This window comes from Epargyreus clarus, unplaced genomic scaffold (genome assembly GCF_041222505.1).
Source record: "Epargyreus clarus isolate Ecla_fem2 unplaced genomic scaffold, WU_Ecla_fem_2.2 ptg000016l, whole genome shotgun sequence".
Lineage (NCBI taxonomy): Eukaryota > Metazoa > Arthropoda > Insecta > Lepidoptera > Hesperiidae > Epargyreus > Epargyreus clarus.
Genome location: NW_027332224.1, coordinates 5,791,907 through 5,812,072, shown reverse-complemented (window position 1 = coordinate 5,812,072; position 20,166 = coordinate 5,791,907). Strand labels below are relative to the sequence as shown.

The 20,166-nt window shown below is 34.9% G+C and overlaps 2 protein-coding genes across 5 annotated transcripts in view; one reads left to right on the top strand and one right to left on the bottom strand.

Annotated features, from left to right (window-relative positions):
- Positions 1–5,725, top strand: part of LOC140748600 (serine protease 33) — a 51,184-nt gene extending 45,459 nt beyond the window's left edge. For 2 of the 4 annotated variants that reach the window (XM_073081436.1, XM_073081438.1), the window contains 4 exons: positions 613–672; positions 3,256–3,509; positions 4,401–4,568; positions 5,393–5,725. In XM_073081436.1, coding sequence (XP_072937537.1) covers positions 613–672; positions 3,256–3,509; positions 4,401–4,568; positions 5,393–5,625 — 715 coding nt within the window. In that variant the 3' untranslated portion in view covers positions 5,626–5,725. The remainder of the gene's footprint in view (positions 1–612; positions 673–3,255; positions 3,510–4,400; positions 4,569–5,392) is intronic. The other 2 variants (XM_073081437.1, XM_073081439.1) reach the window with 1 other exon arrangement.
- Positions 5,726–8,046: 2,321 nt separating this feature from the next.
- LOC140748664 (angiotensin-converting enzyme) lies at positions 8,047–19,272 on the bottom strand. Its single transcript, XM_073081507.1, has 10 exons — positions 19,141–19,272; positions 15,163–15,531; positions 14,401–14,771; positions 13,793–13,981; positions 12,525–12,637; positions 11,506–11,654; positions 11,022–11,130; positions 10,213–10,700; positions 9,586–9,741; positions 8,047–8,925 (listed from the first exon to the last, which is right to left on the bottom strand). Exons 2-10 carry the CDS (start codon positions 15,483–15,485, stop codon positions 8,763–8,765), a joined length of 2,061 nt encoding a protein of 686 aa, XP_072937608.1. The 5' UTR covers positions 15,486–15,531; positions 19,141–19,272; the 3' UTR covers positions 8,047–8,762.
- Between the last annotated feature and the right edge of the window lie 894 nt (positions 19,273–20,166).

Genomic DNA, 20,166 nt, shown 5'->3' with positions numbered 1-20,166 from the left:
AATATTGTTAATAATCTATATTTTACGTTAATAAAAATTCTACCAAAATAGTAGAAAGTAAATTTATATGGCAACTCGCCTGTGATCTGACAAATGTCAACTGTCATTTGTCTTATTCTTGTCACGCGAGTTAGTGCCACTGTGTGATGCGACACATGCGTGCCACACGCGTATTATCGTTTCGTACATACTTTTTCTGTTTATAAGCGATATACATGGGATGCTAAAGATGATTGAGTCAGTATAGGTCGACTGGGAAGATCCCACTGCTACACCCATTTCTGACGTGAAACAAATATATATCTCCATTTCAGTGGATGTAAGCCCACTTATACTGTGTGTCAACCATCTTAGGCTTCAGAAGTGGCGAACCTGTTCAATATGGTTGATCACAGATGTCCATGGTTGGCAGGAACGACTTAGCTTCCGAGACGGTGGACTACAAGCTCTTTTGCAACTCCAATCATACATAAAAATATGAGAATTTGCACCCGCTTGACAAGAAAAAGCCTTCAGAGACAATTTTTGCACTTCACCATATTTTTTTAAGTGCTATGTTGGTAGAATTTTCCGTGTTAAAACGACTAATACTGATTAATATAATTTTTACAGATGCAACATGCTAATGTCCATTTTCGAGCTTATTGGTTGGAAGCAGTGTTGGATAGAGAGGTAAATGTGCGAAAGAGACAAATATACAGCAATGTAAAATTGCATTTAGCCTTTTTCGGGGAATTAAAGTAGAAATTTGGGTTTTAACTGGCAACTCTGATCTGTATATACCTTTCGTTTATTTGTACGATTTTTTTCTTTAATTTCTTTGTATAATTTGCTATTTATTCGAGTAGATTTTTTTGAACTCAATGTACTTATGTAATAAATATTGCATGCCTGAAAAATGTAAAGCATGAAAGAAGTCTTAAAATTAAATACTTTGTCTTATTTCTTAATTATTTATACACAGACTTTTTCGCACATTCCTCTTTATGTATATAATTATTTAGTTTTATAAGTTTGCATGTTATATGTAATATTATACTATATTTTAATACAGGTTAATTAAAATGCATGATAAAATGAATTAAATCTTATTGTTTAACTATAAATACACATATATTGTAGTATTTAAATATTAATGTAAAATATTACCAAAAAATAACACGAATAACTTCACCACTCCTAACCTACGCTAACCTAACCTATCCTAACCTACATTACTCAATATCCGTAATAGATTTGCCATTGGTTATAAACCAGTCATCATCATCATTGTCAGTATTGCCAATATTAAAATGTTCTCCAATGTAATACCACAATGCTAAGCGCTGCTGTGTTTAAAGGGTATGGTAAGACATACTCCGAGGCGTCCCCACTTAGTCCATAACGGTAGCAACATATCTGTAGCTAACTTGAGCTTTAACTCTAATCCTATCTGGGGTTGATTACAAATATCCATGGGTGGCAATGGCCTTAGCATCAAGTATACTGTATGCTACTTTTCTACTTCCATATTAGAACAAAGCATCATATAAACTTAAAAACACAAAATAACAGTTAGTTTATTTCATCTTCTGATTAGTGATTAGTAGTTAAACTAAATCTAATTGCTTGTCAATGTAACGTTTGTGTCGTTACTTACTGCGTTGTGTCTTCCTATTTTCTTATGCTTTTCTAATTAAATCCATACATAAGCAAGTATAATTGACATTTAATTACTCTGTCAACGTATTACTAATTATAATCAAGTTTCCCGATAAGAAAATATTGCATTTATCTCTTTTGCTTTTATATCTGTTATAATGTAAAAAAGTATTGAGTGTTGCCATATGTATGTCAAAATCTGCCTTAAAATTACTTTTTAAAATCCAGTGTGCCTTTTAATCTACCAATCCATTTGTACCTAGCGTAAACTAAGACGAGTGTCTTTCTTATATCACAAACTTGCCCAGCAGTGGGACAGTAATAAGTTAAATTTAAAAAGTTGAGTTTTTATTTTATACATAATTATATTTGTAAAGAACGAATACTACGTGAATAATTAATTATTAGATAATATGTTATCTTAGTTAATCGATTTAGCCTAATATTGTAAAAAAAAATTGTCACATTGTCTATGAATTTAGCGCGAAAATTAACACGTCATAAATATCTCATTCTGCAGCATTATATCCCAAACAGATTATTTTGCAATCACTTGTACCTACGTATCAATGAATATTTCAAAAATGGTTCAAATTGTTGCTTTTGACCTAAACATCGATTTACATATAAAGCAAGTTTAAGCCACTTATTAACTGACATAATCATGATACAAAGCAATTTTCTCTTTCAACTTTCCTGTAATAGCACGCTAATGCCATGCCCACACTGCGTATCATGCACGTGTGTTATGTAAATGAATTGGTAATTTTAATTTGAGCGCAACACTGATGCAGTTTATGAAACTCAGAAGTATTTTTACTATGTTTTTTATTAGTAGCAAGGGTCAAAATTTTGTTATTCAGGTATGCGGAAAATCTACATCTAGTCATATTTTTTTAATAATTCTAATTTTAAAATTAGTCAACTGAGTAAATTCAATTTAATTTTTCAATAAAGTTTAAAAAAACTGACTCCTTTTACTAAGTATTTTTATTCACTATTTTTTTATTTATATTTTCTTTCTAAAAATCCTTTACTGTACCATATTTAACTATACTATACTCATAGTATTTTTTGTAATAATTAACTATTAGGTATTTTACTTTTTGTATAGTCCGCGCCAAAGTGCTAGTCCGCTCTGAAGTTGTTGTCGGCGCGACTCATTTCTATATTCAGAGCGGACTCTGTTTCTCGCGGACTATATCTTTCTTAATATGTATAAAATTTCACTATAAACAACTAAAACTTTTCGAACAACTCTTTATCATTATGTTACGACATAGATTAGTAAATATTACTCACTCCTAACAAGAAAATGTACCCAGTTCTGAGAATTGAAATAGTTGCGTAATAAAAGTTTTGCCACGTCTCCGTGCTAAAATGTCCCTAAAATATTTGAAATAATTATTTATTTATTACGTAAATTACGTAAATTAGTTATTTATTCGTATTTTTTTTCTAAAAATGATTTTATTTGTCAAAATTCAAAAAAAGAACTTACTAAAATAAGCCGTTTGTGGCTTCATTCAATTTCAAGGCCGTGAAGTATCTTTACTAATCTATGTTATCAGTATATCACACAAAAAACCTCTCTAACCCCACCTCCACCTCCAGATGCGGCGGTTCCCTCATATCGCGTCGTCACGTCGTGACAGCGGGTCACTGCGTCGCCCGTGCCCAACCGCGTCACGTCCGTGTCACGCTCGGCGACTACGTCATCAACTCCGCTGCAGAGCCGCTCCCGGCGTACACGTTTGGCGTGCGTGCTATCAAAGTGCATCCACTGTTTAAATTCACGCCGCAAGCTGATCGGTTCGATGTCGCGGTATTGACGTTGGATCGAAATGTGCACTATATGCCGCATATAGGTAAGTATGGGGGTAGTTTATTAATATTTGTAATTATCTTTAAGGGCTGTCTAAGGGCGCGTTTCCCAACCTGTGGTCTGCGGACCCCTGGGGGTCCGCGAGTATATGTATGGGGGTCCGCGGTGTCATCTTTGGACCATACATAAATCGCTCATTAAATGCAAAAGGGCCGCTTTACTGCCTTTTTCAACTGTTTATTTTATTAAGGGGGTCCGTGAAAACTGTGCTTGATTTCTTAAGGGTCCGTGGACTGAAAAAGGTTGGGAAACGATGGTCTAAGGGGCAATCTTAGTACTTGTGTGGCATTTGTGATCCGCTTCAGAACTCCTGTTTGATGGACTGATTATAGTCGTTTATGTGCTGCAGTGATAACATGTCATCATGTGTCAAAGGTGGAAGAACTCTGCGGTTCGATTCCGGAGGTACCATCGCCACACCTATTTCAAAGAACAGTAGTATTAAGCGCAGTTCTGGTTTGAAGAGTGTGGCAAGGGAGTAATACTTTTCCGAGTCGTTCCAGATTAGTCCTCAGAGGTATCGGGGCACCTGTGGCCGACCTCAGGTAGAAATCTAATCTGATCGGGGGTTGATTATAGATGTTCAAGGTTGGCACAAGCCACTTACTATCAAGTGGACTGCATGCTATTCCTATATTTAAAAAAACACCTGTGATCGTCTTAAGGTAGACTTCACACACCCCTTACATTTTTTCTAAAGAACCTCAGGCGTATAGCTTTCCTCACGATGTTTTCACCGTTATAGTCAGTGATAATTTATTTCTAATCCGCACATTCTTTGAAAATCAGAAGTGCGTGCGTGCCTTAACTCGACTGAGTTTCATACACTAAGCTTCCATTCCAGCATAATAAAACAGTTCCTCATTGATTCCAGCACCAATCTGTCTCCCGGAGCGTGGCTCGGACTTCCTCGGGCAGTACGGCTGGGCGGCAGGCTGGGGCGCGCTCAACCCTGGCTCGAGACTCCGCCCCCGGACGCTGCAGGCTGTTGATGTACCGGTGCTCGATAACCGGGTCTGTGAACGGTGGCACCGTGCTAACGGTAAGACTACCTTGAGATACAATTCAATTATACAATTATTTGAAAAAAATATAGTACGCGCCAAACTACTAGTCCGCTCTGAAGTTGTTGCGAGCAGGTGTGGTCATACAATTTGCTATGGCGACGCGATTCATTTCTATATTCAGAGCGGACTAGCAGTTTTACGCGGACTATAACTACTAAAACACACTAAAATGTACCTTGGGATACAATTCAATATTTAAAAACTTATTTAATGTATTTTAATACACAAACTGTTAGCATTCGAAGTCTAGGTAAGATATTAAGTTAGTTTAAGATTTCGTTATTTAAAGATGACTGCCTGTGTCCAAAATACAATAAATAAATAAAGACTACTTTTATAACATTGATTTAAAGGTGGTAGAACCGTGTTCGACTCCGGCGGCACCACCACGCCTATTTCTGTAATAATGGTAAGGGAGAGATACTTTCCCGAAGTATTCCAGCTTAGTCCTAAAAGATGGCAGCGCATCAATGGTTGACCTCAGGGAATTTGGTCGTGTCTCAGGTTGATTGCAGATGTCCATGGGTGCAGGCAGTAGCTACTTAAGATCACTTGATCTTAGCGGACTGCATGCTCGTCTGCTACTTTTATTTAAAGTAGAATATTTAGCAGATCTGATATTAAGTAGTCGCTCTCATCTGCGGACGTGTAATCAAGACTGGAGTCGTCTACAAAATCGATCAAAGATACATTACTACTAGTCTGATAAACTAAGCATAATATTATTTTGGCATACGTGTACTAATATTGCCAAATTATTTCAATAAATAACTAATAAACTCCTTTATTTTCTTTCCAGGCATAAACGTAGTAATCTACCCAGAGATGCTGTGCGCGGGCTACAGGGGCGGTGGCAAGGACAGCTGTCAAGGCGACAGCGGCGGTCCCCTCATGCTGGAGCGCACCGGCCGGTGGTACCTCATCGGTGTGGTCTCCGCGGGCTACTCGTGCGCTAGCCGCGGTCAACCGGGGATATACCACCGAGTAGCTCACACGGTTGACTGGATCTCACATGCGACAACACTAACGTAGCTGTTTGGGTGTCGTCGCCTTGTTTTATTTATGTGGCAACACTAGTTGTCAATGTCACTGTCATTCTGACAGTTGAAAGTCAGACATACAGCCTGTTATATGAAATTACCCAAGTTTAGGGGTAATGAAACACATACTTAAACGTTATTGTGTTATGAATGCAACGAAGTCAATTCTTTTGTAGTTGCTAAATTCATGAGACATTCCATTTTAAACTTACACTAAATATTTGAAATATTTCAAAATTTGGAAAATAGCAATTATCAATAAAATAATTTTAATTGTTGATTAAATATAAGAATTACATAATTGCTTTAATTCAGTTGTTTTAATATAAAATGGAATCAAGGCGACGATATTCAATCAAAATATACGCATAAGTGAAACATTTCGTTATGACGAAGGACTTAAACGAATTTGACGTAAAATGGAACGTAAGTGCAGGGTTGCCATTCTTATTGATTGTGACACAAAATTTCCCGTTTTTGAAATAATTACAAATGTGACTTTTTCAAATGCCAAGGCTGAATGCAATAATAACCATTAATTTGTTACGATACAGAAATGACATTGAATGACGTTATTAATAAAAAAAATCAATATGACAATAATATGATTTTCTACATTTAAACGATATTATTTGCATTTAAAAACTGCATTCTAAAAACAAATTGTACATTTAGGGGCCAGACATTTTGATACAAAGCGTTTTGTGATCCATTTTTACAATTTGAAAATTATATTTTTGTAATTATTACCTTAAATTTTACAACAATTGATTGGTAATACCCTTATAATAAAACAACGGCCAAGGAGTAGGTTACCTTTATATTTAATTAGGTACGAACATTAAATTAATATTTATTAAATTACACAAATATTTAATAATTAAGATGCTTTTAATTTATTGGTAAAATTGGGTAATATTTTGAATATTATTTAAGAAAACTTTTTATCGATTATATTTTTATACTCTAATATTTTTATAATAAATGTGATACCGTAAAATTCGATAAATATGAAAAAAAGAATTAAAATACTCGCTAAAATTGCAATATTGTATAAAAATATTCTTAAGTGCCTATAGCATTTGTACATAATAATTTTAATGTTAACTGTACATATTAAATACAAGATTGAATGATAATAAACATATTTTTATAATTTTCTACCATTGCGTGCAAGTACTATAACATAATTTATAAATTTTAATTATCTTCCAATAGCTTTTTATCTTGCCCAACCAACATATAAATACATAAGTTTTAATAAAAAAATATAGACAAAATATAGAAAAGATCTTACTGAAAATATTGGTAATGATTACATAGCCATATTGCCCATAATACTTTATCATAATCTTCACAATTTGCAATCTTGCCGCTAAATATTAACCATCATTTTAATATGGTACACAAACTCATAGACTATAAAATTTTAGCATGTTTAGTACCCTTACCAGGAGTTTTTACGTTTCGACAAATATGACTATATGACTGTTTTGGTATTTGTTTACGTATTGGCCCATACGATTTCCTAGTTTGACGCGATCCGCTAGGGGCGCTGATTGGAATTTGTATGGGCAAATACGTAAACAAATACCAAAACAGTCATATTTGTCAAACGTAAAAACTCATGGTAAGGGTACAGAAAACGATTAGCCTTACCTTTTACCAAGTGAAAAGCTACTGGAAAATAATTAAACAAACAATTTAATTCATTAGTTTACAAAAGATTGTGTTCATTTTACCATGTTTTTCTGTTATCATATTTCTTGTTATCTTTCTATGTTAGGAGACCATAAACAAAATATTGTATTACGCACTATTTAAAGAGGCTAAGTTAAATAAATATATTTATTGTTAATTTAAATATTGTTTTATTTTATTGGAAAATTTAATGTAGATTAGTGAAATAGATATAGCAAGAAATAATATTTTCTAAGTCATTTTGTAATGCTTACGCAAATAATACATTTTTACTAAACAAATAATACATTTTGACAACAAACCAAATTTAAAATAATTATTTATAGTTTAAAAACTAAAAACCACGCTAATATCGCACAAGGAAAATCGTTAATCCTGATTTGTGACGATCCTAATGAGATGAATGGGATAAAATTACTAAAATCGTGTATTGTCATCGGTTCTTGATAATTGTTCAAAATTTTAAATTAATCGGACCGTTCAAACTGGGTAAAAATCGAGTTCAAAGATTCCGCTACATACATACATACAGGTCAAGCTAATAAAAGCGTGGTAATAGATGTTTTAGTAAATTTTAGTAGATTTCAATCTCCATATTATCTCTATTTTAATACAAGTAAATATATTCATGGAAATGGTAGTGACATTCCTAAAAAAAAGTATAGTTACAATTATATTTATTTCTGTGGGTAATAATAAAAATACCTTAGAATTACTGTTCAGTTACTTTATTTATCTTAAACTTCACATTAAAGCAAAAAAATGCACATAAAAGACAAACTGTCGTCATATAAATAACAGTACATCTTTAATTCTTTCTTACTTAGACAAATATCGTTATATCCATAAAGTACTATATAAATCTGAGCTCAAAGTATCTATAATGCTGCCCTTATAATAGCCGGTAATATAGCTTCTCCTATCTTTGAAGACTTAAGTAAAAATAATATGAATGTCGATATAGTTTCTAATCTGGTTAGCTGAAAATACAGTGCCTGAGAATATTGTTGTAATAAAAAAAAATACTTCAAAAAAATATTAAAACAACTTTAAGAAAGAAATAAAGAAGAAGAAATAGCTCCTAAGAAATAGCTGCAACTTATCTTTAATAGCTAACTTAAATAGCTTTAATACTTTTAATTCGGAAAATCACTTGAAAACATCAATGTGATTTAGATTATTATGACGTCATCTCTTGTCCAGTAACCTTAGTATGAGTTTTTACGTTTTTTTATTTGTTTACGTATTTCCCAAACATTTCCAATCAGTTCTGATAGAATCCGCTAGGGGCGCTGATTGGAAATGTATGAGCAAATACGTAAACAAATACCAAAACAGTAATTTTTGTAAAAACGTAAAAACTCATACTAAGGGTAAAGATACAGTAAAATCCAAATTGCAGTGTAAAGGCAGCATTTTATAATAGTCCTACCAACCTAATGGAATTCTATGTTTATCTACCAATCGCTGTAACAGCTCGGTTAGAGGGCGGTAGTATCGCACAATGGCAGTAGCGGTGACGTCAGGGTTGCCAGTTGTAGCTTCGAGGATATCGCGCCAAGGTTGGGAATGGCCGCGTGACATTATATCCCTGGAAAAGGTAATTATTGACATTTGGAAATTGTTAATATTGAAGCTACTGTCTCTGATTATTTATTCTTTTATAGAACTAGCTGATGGGCTTGTATCTCACAAGAGTGTAATTACCATCGAAATATATAAATAATCGAATATTATAAAACACGTGTCCTATTTAAAATCGAGTACAAATACAATAGAATTTAAATCAGCTGTTAACATGATTATGTTAAATTCATATCTAAATCATTTAAATCATTGATTGATGCATTGATCTTCAAATTGATTATAACAATGATGGACAGTATCATGGATAAACCTGAATTTAAACGAATTATCTAATATTTAGAGTGAAGACCAAACACGCAAATCATCATCATCATCATACCTATGAGTTTCTTTTTTTTATAAATTTCTCAGGTATGCAGGTTTCCTCACGATGATTTCCTTCAACGTTTAGCAAGTGATAATTAATTTTCTAATACGCACATAACTATGAAAAATCAGAGGTGCGTGCCTGGGATTTGAACCTCGGACCCTTCGATCGAGAGGCCGAGTTTCTAAACCACTAGGCTGCCTTACAATTAACAAACAAATAACTGACGTATAATATACATCCCCTCATTCCCACAAGTAACGCCTAAAATGCCGTAATAGTTTAATGATAAATTACCTTAACAACTTCCCAGCAGTCTTCGACCCATAAATATCACATCGATGTACCATTATTGACCTGGGGATTGGTTCTTTAACATTACGTCGACCGTACACGGCTGCCTTGCAGAGACTTTCAAACAGCTGATGTTGGTAGAAGCTGCTTAAGAAATACCTGAAAAGGGCAAACTTAATATAGTAAAAGTTAATAATTAACACCGGTCCTGGTCTTACACTGGGATTGTATATGTTGTACGCGCCATAGACACATATAAACAAAACTAAACCCATAAAGTTAGCTGAGGCGATAAAATTTATTAAAACCTTTAAGAAAAGTGAGTTTTCGTTCTTATAAATGTTTGAATAGTAAAGTAATAAATATAAATTAGAATCTTTTTATTAAAGACATTCTTTAACGGTGGAATGTAAAGAAACATACACGCCCGATATTTTTTACAAAAAAGGTGCAAATGGTATGTGACTATATAACTATCACTTAATATTTTTCATTCTAAAATCCGTGCCTAGTAGTGAGGCTATAATTAATTAGTTGGTAGCAAACACAAACTGGTATTGTATTCATTCAGTAAAAAAAAATCATGCAAATTAAAATTTAAGGCATCTAAGAAATTACCCACTTACTTACCTTACAAACGGCGTATTATCCGGAACATGAAACTTAGCACCAACATCAAAGTACTCATCATTTCTCTCACCAGGGGGCACTATTCCCTGCAGCCTCTCTATCAACGCCCAAAACTCCGTATTCGCTAGCTGTTCATCTATTCCCCCTTCAAAATACTCCCATCTGTACTCCTCCATCGCTAACGCAAACGGTATTTGGGGTAACTTAATCAACGCTTGCTTCAGAAGTAGGATATCGTCAGCTGTTATTTCTGGAGCCTCCTCAACTACTATATCTGATTGCATATCCTCTACCGGCGTTACCGTTCTCTCTTCACTGTCGTATTCGTCTTCTACATCAAAGGTAATACCGCTTAGATTTAGAATAGGGTTTTCAACGTTGTAAAGTATTACATCGTCGATCAAACCAAGCCTGTGTAAGTGTTGAGGTGTCATTACGCCATACATGATCGCATCGCCAATGCTTTCTTGTAACGCTGAGTTTGCTTGCTGGAAGTTTAATAATGTATTTTTGTTAATTTGAACCCAAGCAATGATCATTCAGTGGTTAGAAACCTTGCCTCTCAATTCGGAGAGCCGAGGTTCGAATCCCAGGCACGAATCTCAGTTTCTTTTTATTTGTTATTATATTATATTTCAAAATCTATCACTTGTTTAAATGGTGAAGGAAAACATAACAAAAACCCGCACTTGACTAATCTGAGTGACTATGACCTCAATCATTTTCTTTCTGAGAGAATATCTTGCAGAGCAATGGTCAACCTCTTTAGATTAACGTTAAGATTCTAAATAGTCTTAGATAGTACTTACACGAAATATGGCTGGCTGTTTCTCGTACGCCATAAAATATTGTATATGGCCCATTTCATGATGTATCACGTAAAAGTCTTCGAAAGTCACATTCGCACAATATAATATCCTGCAAAGATAAATTATTATTAAGAACTTTCTTGAAAAAAATATAACATATTACACGTCATAGATAATGATTGTCATATACATGTAATTTTAGTAAACAATCACATTTTAGTAAATAATAACGGTTAATTATAAAAACATAACAATTTTAAAATGTGAATATGTCTCACAGTACACAATTTTTTTTTTTTACAAAATTTATAGACAGAAATAAAATTTTAAAATACTTAAAATAAACTTATGACAACATACTTTAAATATATCATTCATATATACATATGACAACCACTACAAAACACTTTTTGCAATAATCATACATCCCGAACTTATTCACATTATTTATGGGTAAAAATCAATTGACATATGGCAACACTACCTGAAATCGCCATCTTTGAACATGTCGGCGGCGGTGCCATGACAACGCGCCATGGAGTGGTTCTCCCGCGAAAACACAGATTCGCGCCAAAACGCATCTGTCATTGCAGGCAGCCCGAGTGACAAGTAGAAATCTTCAGCTCTCTTTAACTGTAATAAATTAAAATAAGAAAATCAAGTATTAGAAATCAAACTCTCGGTTATTATCCCGGTACCATCATGTAAATTTCAAAATGAAATATATTTATTCGTACAATCACGATTTGTTTAAGGACTGGCCAAATGTATTGACATTCGGACAAAATAATCTAGATGTATATGTGTATATCTATGTATTAAATAATCTAGATGTATATGTGTATATTTATAATGCAATGCAAGATTTTTATGTTTTCATGATTTTTTTTTATATGGTAATAGCAGACAATCATGCAGTCCACCTGATGGTAAGTGGCTCCTGCCGTCCATGGACACCTGTAATCAACCCCATGTAGGATTGGATATTCCTACCTGAGGTCGGCCACAGATGCGCCGCTACCCCTGAGAACTAAGCTGGAACGCCTCGGAAAAGTCTGTCTCCCTTACCACACCCTTCAAACCGGAACACAGCAGCGCCTAACGCTGCTGTTATTAGATAGAAATAGGTGTGGCGGTGGTGCCGCCGGAGTCGAAAGAAAAGGTTCTACCACCTTTACATGTAATTGCTAGGGCACCCAATCAAATGCATAGTATTTTTCATAAAATTTTAGTTAGAGTAAACGAGCAAATCCACCTGATGCTGCGGTGCCTGCACTCACTACCGCCTATTGACATCTTTAACCAACTCCATTTTGAACAAGGGTTTTAACAGTTAAAGGCCTGTGCTTTTAACTAAAGCTGATTATAGATGCGAGGCCACTCTCCCCCCATGGGAATGTGGCCATCAAAGTCTTCAAAGACTTCATGTATGTAATTCACACGTAATTATAACAACAGAATAATTTCTTAAATACATAATGTATCCGTAATTAGAATACTCACCATATGTTCAACATCCCATTTAACTTTCGCCTGTTGCATTTCCTTAGTTAAGTCAATTGTTTTGGGTAATATTAGATCAGCTAATGGCTCCCAATTCTGCGCCCACATATCACCTATAAATTTACATAATATACGTAATGCAATTTATTTATCCATACTAGATTTAAAATATTTCTTTATAAATAAAAGATGGATTTATTGATAGCCAGATGCCGATAAATCATGGTGATTTTATTATTAACAGTCATAGATAAGTATAGATATCTCACCGCCTTGTAATTGAAGGAAGCCATTAAATGACTTAAACAGCTGACTTCTGTCAGCCGTTTAATGGCTGTCATGGTGTAATTTACGCGCAACAATGCCGACATGCGCAGTTAAGACACGAAATCGAAGAAAAAGTGCGAAGAAATATCGTTTCATTCGTAAATGATCTAAAAACTACGTTTTTTTAATATTTTTCAAACACGAAAATTATTGACAGTGACAATTGTCAAAAGGTTACATTTTCTTGTTAGGAGCGAGTAATCTTTACTAATCTATGTCAACAGTCATATTTTTTCCGTACACAAGTACAAGCCGTTCTTAACGACCAAAAAACATTTTTATATAGAATTGTGCATCGCAGTATTTATAAAAATGTCAAATCATTATATCGAATTTGAAATGATTATTTCCCGTTGGATAAATAAATATACTTAATAATATCCAATTGAATAAGTCATCATATCTTGTCAAGACCTTATAGGCTGTTTGAAACCATACAACTAGGGTTGGTAACTAACCCGAAGTATGTTCCAATCTCCAGTTATGAGAAGAGAGACGTCCCCAGCAGTAGGGTATAATGAAGTTTTGTTTAGTCAAATACGTACCCTTTTTTTTCTTCTCGAGGAGGAAACCTTCACAAGGTATCCGGTGCCGTGGGAGCGACACGGGGTTATGTGGGATTTTTACCGCACTAAAACCCCCCGGTGGCCGTTCTCAGCTCTGCGTAAAGGACTCCGAGATCTCCAAAGGAACGCAATCGGAGTCCTCTCAGCGCACTGCCCCGTCGGGCTCCGCCCAAGTGAGATTGAATCACCCCAGCTGACGACACGACTGAATGCGATCACAGATACCGCCGTCCTTCCCGGGGTCGCTGGCCGGGCGGTTCGAGCTCCCACTCTTACCGCCCGCAACCCCGAAAGCCCCTTTTAGTCGCCTCTTACGACAAGCAGGAGATAGCCCTATTCAGGTCCCGGAACTACAGTGGCAAATCAAATACGTACCCAACAAATGCGCAGGTATAGGTCCGCGCTCAGAAACCATCATACCGTACTCCCTCCTCAAGAAATACCTCGTCACCCCATGGAGTAGTTTGTACAACGGCTTAACACTTTGGTATAGCTGATTGCAAACCTTCCGAAGGTCTGGATATTCCATGTCAGCGCGCCAGGAATCGCCTATGTTAGAATAACCTTGAAAAAAAGAAAAGGTAGTAAGGTGTTGGAAGTTCGACTGCGTTATCACAGCTATTTCAGCTGTATTACAAGTATACAATAGTGTTCTGATTTGAAGTGGGTGGATTGCAGATATCACTATAATGCATTAGGGGTAATTGTAATAGAGACATTAAGGTATGAAGTCCCATTTGTTTCCCATAGCAACGGCCGTTTTTCAAGATCACATGCCTATATACAAAATACTATAATGAATATTAAAAACCTGGTCATCTCTTCATCAATTAGCTTTTATGTGTTTATTATATTTTAACATAGCTAAACCAATTTAGACGTCACTTTTTAGTAAATTCGTGAAGTGCAATAGGAGATTATATTACAACGATCAGAAAAGAAAATAACAATACTTGTAATAATAATGGTCTTAAAAAACCAACCATTTCTTATAGCTGCCTGATTCTCAATATCGACCAATTGCCTGTACGGCTCCTTCATCGGCGCTATCACCTCTCGCCACGTCTCCCAAATCCATTTCAAGACATCTTCATTCCTCGAAAATCTCATTAACCTGTTAAAATCTAATTCCCCTCTCAAACACAAGGACCCTGAATCAGGTTCCAACCCTTCTTCGTTGTTTAAAAGGAATATCTTCTCTTTCCTCCACGGCCATCTTGCTTTGGATAAATAGTTCATTATGACCTTCTCAATGCTAGTCAAGTTGTCTCTGGTAGCTGTTCTGGAGTCAGGTATGCAGATTTCTGAGTCCGCGTAAATTGCTTGCAGTTTTTCTAGCAATTTGCTAGCTTCCCTAGAAGAAGAAGAATGTCTTTAAGTTTTTGTCGCGAATGCCATCAATATAATAAATAAACAATTCCAACAGGAATTAATAGGATTGAAAGAAATCTTAAAATGTTTCAATCAAAGTGTACATTGTTCTTGACTTGATAATAGCAGATTTTTTATTTAATAACAGATTTGCTCCTACAAGTATTTCTTTTTATAGTGTTTCCGCTGCTCCTTAGCTTCGTATCTTTTATTCTCAAATACTACACATAATAATTCTGAAAAGTACCAAAATATTTCTATCCAATTTTCCCTCCCTAAAAAAGAGCTTAACAAAAAGCAATGTAAACTACTATGTAATGTAAACTCACTCTAAAGATAATATTCTTGTATAAAAATATAAAAAACCATCACACCTGGCTTCATCAATAGTAAACTTCGGTCCCCTGCATAGCAAAAAGATCTGCCTCTCTTGGGATTTGCTCAGCACCGTAGTCTGATGCAAAACTTTCAGCTTGTTGCACGTAGCCCGTTGCCAAGCCAAGAACTTCTTTTGGTATTCTGCTTCTCTCTTCGGTATCTCAGTATCGTTGGGATTTACAGCTAAATCCCAAGCAATATTAGCTGCTAAAGCGTTGAAAGTCTTCGTTTCATTGTTAATTCTGTCGAAGAGTTTCCTCACGCTCTTTTCACTTGCACTCGCATGGAAAAGGGCGAGGAAGACTATTATTTTGAACATTTTGATGTTTGGCTGTTTATGCGCCGGGCATTTTTGATTGTGTGATCTGGAATCATACATACAAATACAGTGATTGACTAATGGTTGAAACTTGGCCAGTCAGAGGATCCAAGGTTAAAGCCCAGGTTACATTTGATTTTTCAAAATATTGGTCGTATTAAAAATAATTATCACTTGCTACAACGCTGAGGGTAGACGTCGTGAGAAAACAAACACCTCAAAAGTGTATGAAATCCATTTATCTGTGCTTGGTCACTGCAGCGGACTGTGACTCAAACCTTTCTCAATCGAAGATGAACTGTGCCGTGGGCAGTAGGCTTAGGACAACGACGTTCTATATAATCCAGACAGACGTAGATTATGGATTTTATTAACAAATAAAGGAATGAATTCTGGTTACTTACGTATTATAAAAACAGTGCAATTTTTTCATGCGAAATTTATAGATTATGGATTTTATTTAAAAGTAAAGAAAAGAAATCTTAGAGAAACATTTTAAGTGCAATTGTTCAATTCAAATTTTACTAAGCACCAATAAAATTAAACTGTAAATATTTTAAGCTGGATAACCGGTTGGAGAGGCTAAGTCAATAACGGTTTATCAAAGCCCTTATCATAAGCCCCGTGATTCCGCCGCTGACAACGTTCATTAAACTGATAAGTTTCATTGATTTTTCAGTAATGGCTAGTGTGATTAATTTTGAAAGCTAACCAAATATCAATCACCATAAACCCATTAGTGTAGGACTGCTGGGCACGGGTCTTATAAAAAGACATACCCACTAAGTTTCTTACAGAATCTTCTCAGTTTCTCTTATGTGGTAAGGGAGATATTTTTCGAAGACGATCCAACTTAGTCCGCAGGAATAGCGACATTTGTGGCCGACACCAGGTAGGAATCTAATCATATCGGGAGTTGATTACAGATGTACATAGGCTGCAGTAGCCACCTATCATCACGTAGACTGTATGATCGTCTGCTACTCCTATATTATATCGATCCGCCGTAGCCGATGATAGAATGCCTACACAAAATAAATATATTTCATTTCATTTCTACCCAAAATGGGAAGGATAACTAGCTAAATGCGGATTGGTAAACTTTACAACTTTCAAAACTTTTTAATATTAGTTACCGATATTTTTTTGGTCGGTTGGTGGATCGGTTACAACGAATCTCTACGACCGTGTTCGGACATAAAAGTAAAAATCGCCTGTCGCCAGTGTCCGTTACATTTATTAAAATGTCTCAATTCCGAGATATTATAAATCCGAAAGTATCTTCTTCTTTCTGTCTGTTTGTCTCTTCTTCACGCCTAAACCACTGAACGATTTTTAATGAAATTTTGTACAAAGATAGTCTAAACCCCACGGGAACTAGGGATGACGATCTAAGATCGATTAATCAGAGAATCGATCTTTTGGACCAAAAAGCCGATTATTTTAAACGATATGAGAAAGAATTGAATCGTAAACAAAGCATTTGATCAAGTGATGATCTTTAGCAAAGTTGTTGTCCATGAGCCCACGAAGGTTTCAGAGTTGGTACGACCAATTTTCGCCAGATGGCGCCACTTTCATTCCAATGAAGGTAAGAATTGTATGTTAGTATGTCATATTATTTACTTTTAAACGCTGCGAAGCCGCGGGCCAAAACTAGTATTAGTCTAAAATGGTATAACTTTAAGAACTTTTTTAAAGAACATTCAGAAATGTTAATTTCCCCACGACGTTTAACCATAAAACGAGACTTTTTAATATAAATAACTTACAAAAATCGACAAAAGATAGCACCACGATCTGAATCAATGTTTTTAAAACTTCTAAATATTTTCCTTTAGGAAGAATATCGTTATAAATATCGTTAGCCAAAAACATAGATTAGTAAACAAAGAATATTCGCAGTATAGTACTCAATCCCTATTTGAACTGAAAAGAGGTCACATCAATTTGCAGACGGATAGCGATTTGTACTGCCAGTACTTTGCAGCGGTGATTGACTGCACATCCGCCAATTTAACAATGTTATAAACTACCTATTCTTCCCGCGTATCGGCAGGATTGCTTTACAGATTAGAAAAGCTTTATACAAACCATAGATAAGTATAGATATCTCACCTTGTAATTGAAGGAAGCCATTAAACGGCTTAAACGGCTGACAATTCTGTTAACCATTTAATGGCTGTCATGGTGTAATTTTCGCGGAACAATACCGACATGCGCAGTTAAATGGTGCAAAAACACGAAATCGAAGAAAAAGTGCGTAGATATATCGTTTCATTCGTAAATGATCTAAAAACTACATTTTTTTAATATTTTTCAAACACGAAAATAGATGACAGTGACAATTTTAATAGTCAAAACTGGTTACAATTTCTTGTTAGGAGTGAGTTATCTTTACTAATTTATGAAAAGAACGCTACGGCCTTGCCGCTTTTTTTGGCTCGACTTGGGGGAGGCACTGCCGTGCCTCCAGATACATACGTAACATCTACCCATTAGCGTCTCCTCTCAGAATGAGAAGAATTAGACCATAGTCCACCGCGCTGGCCAAGTGCGTGTTGGTAGACTTCACATATCTTTGAATACATTTTTTTAGATTTCACGATGTTTTCTTTCACCGTTTAAGCAAGTGATAATTAATTTCTAATACTCACATAACTTTGTAAAATCAGAGGTAAGTACATGCCTGGGATTTGAACCTCGGACCCCTAGATCACTGCTTTTTTACGATATTAAATGTATTCAATCTATATAGAAAATCATTACTTCGAGAAACATACAAAATTAAGTTAGTTTTATATTTTTTGTTTTTATTAATTTTGTGTTTTTCTTTATCATTGCGTTGATCAGTTAAAGAGACACCACACAACCTTGGTGTTATATGACAGAAACGTTATATTTTTTATCTAATGATACACCTGATAAATTTTGAAATAAATATGTATGTATGTTTTTGAACATTTTACTTTTACGATGAAATAAATAATAAATCAGTCGCAATGGATAAGAGCTCAGATCCTTTAAAATTTTTTTTTTAAGCTTTATCACCTTTATTTTTTCTCTAGGAATAAGTTTATAATTATTAAAGTTCTATATATTTTTGAATAACCTGGATATTTAATAATAAAAATAAAAATAATAAAAACAAAGTCTATTTATAACATTGTAATATAAATAAATATTGGTACCTACCATTCATTACTATCTCATTGGGTAAATTTTGCGTTTTAAAATTGAATTTCAATATAATTCAAAGCTCTCTAACCAAGAACACTATCACATTATAACATAAAAAGTAGCATAATGTGACCTTTAAATATAAAAAAAATATTTGCGTTGCTCCAACGGTCTCCGTGTTTTATTTATTTTTATTTATTCTTTTAATAGACATATTACTTTGGATTAATTTTCTTTATTTTCCTAAATACAATAAATCACCAAATAATAATATAACAATGTGAGTATATAGCCAAATAATATATAATAACAACCATACCACGTATGCAAAAAAATAAAACCAAACGCAAGCCTTATAACATAATAAAACAAAAAAATACAAAAAGGGAAAAAATAGATCGTATAATATGACGTAAGTACACTATAAATAAAATTCTAATTTTAAAAATACGCAAGCATAGAGAATCTGACTTACCTCAAGCCGGGGCGAATTTTCTCGAATGCCAAGGGATTTTTTTATTAAAATATTGTAGGGAGAAGGTTTTCTAGCAGTGTATGCGTCCTGCAGTCTAGCGTACGACGAAGCTAGTGGCGTTGTGTAAGTGAACGTTTTATTTTTATCCTTCGCTGTTGGGGACAGTGAAAGCTATACTATTCAAAATATTATATATACTAGCTATTGCTCGCGACCTCGCTACTACACAACAATAAAATACAAAAAATCAACCTTCATTCCCTTTTTCAACAAAAACTTTGAAACAAATATCTGGAGGCACGGCAGTGCCTCCGCCAAGTCGAGCCAAAAAGAAAGCGACCGTGCCGTACCTTAAATTTTATTTAACCAGAACAAAGATTTTTTCAAATAAACTTTCTACCTCTATTTAACTTATTTACGTATAGAATGACAAAAAATCGTGCGTGCCTACAAAGAGTATAGTAATCTATTCAGCGTGCCTATATCATAAAATTAGTTTTTTCTCTGAATTTCATAGGTTCAATAGATGTCTGCGATGATTAGTCAATACGTGAGTCCTTTCGATTTTATAGTATAAGTTCGATACAGGGGATCGTCGAGGACGTAGTAGGTCGAAACCTCCGTAGTTCTACCTGAAACCAATCACAGATGCTTTGCTCCTTCTGGAGACTATAATAATTGCCTCATACAGTTACTACTAAATAAGCTGATTCAAACCCCTTACGAAACATAAAGCCTGCATCTGCCATTCAGTGGCAGACAATGGTCGTTGGAGGCCTAGGGCGGAAAGTTGACTGAAGGCCCCAGTCTAAAAAGTTGATTTGATTTTACCAAATTACAAATGTCTCATAGACTTATACTTCGATAAATACGTATTACAATGATGGCGATTAGTTCAGCGACCTTATTTTAAGCTAATAGCAACTGTGTTTGGGGTCTCTCAGGACCGGGGACCGGGGAAGACCGCCCCTTCCGCCATTAGTCCGCTAGAGCTGCCATTGTCACGAATTATTTGCAATGGATAAC

Bases quoted from the DNA above. Each gene is read 5' to 3' on its own strand.
- LOC140748664 (XM_073081507.1), bottom strand. From the start codon at position 15,485: ATGTTCAAAATAATAGTCTTCCTCGCCCTTTTCCATGCGAGTGCAAGT. The intron at 11,131-11,505 runs GTAGTGTTGCCA...TTATCTTTGCAG, and splicing joins TTCAAAGATGGCGATTTCAG to GATATTATATTGTGCGAATG. The intron at 9,742-10,212 runs GTAAGTAAGTGG...TGCCCTTTTCAG, and splicing joins GATAATACGCCGTTTGTAAG to GTATTTCTTAAGCAGCTTCT.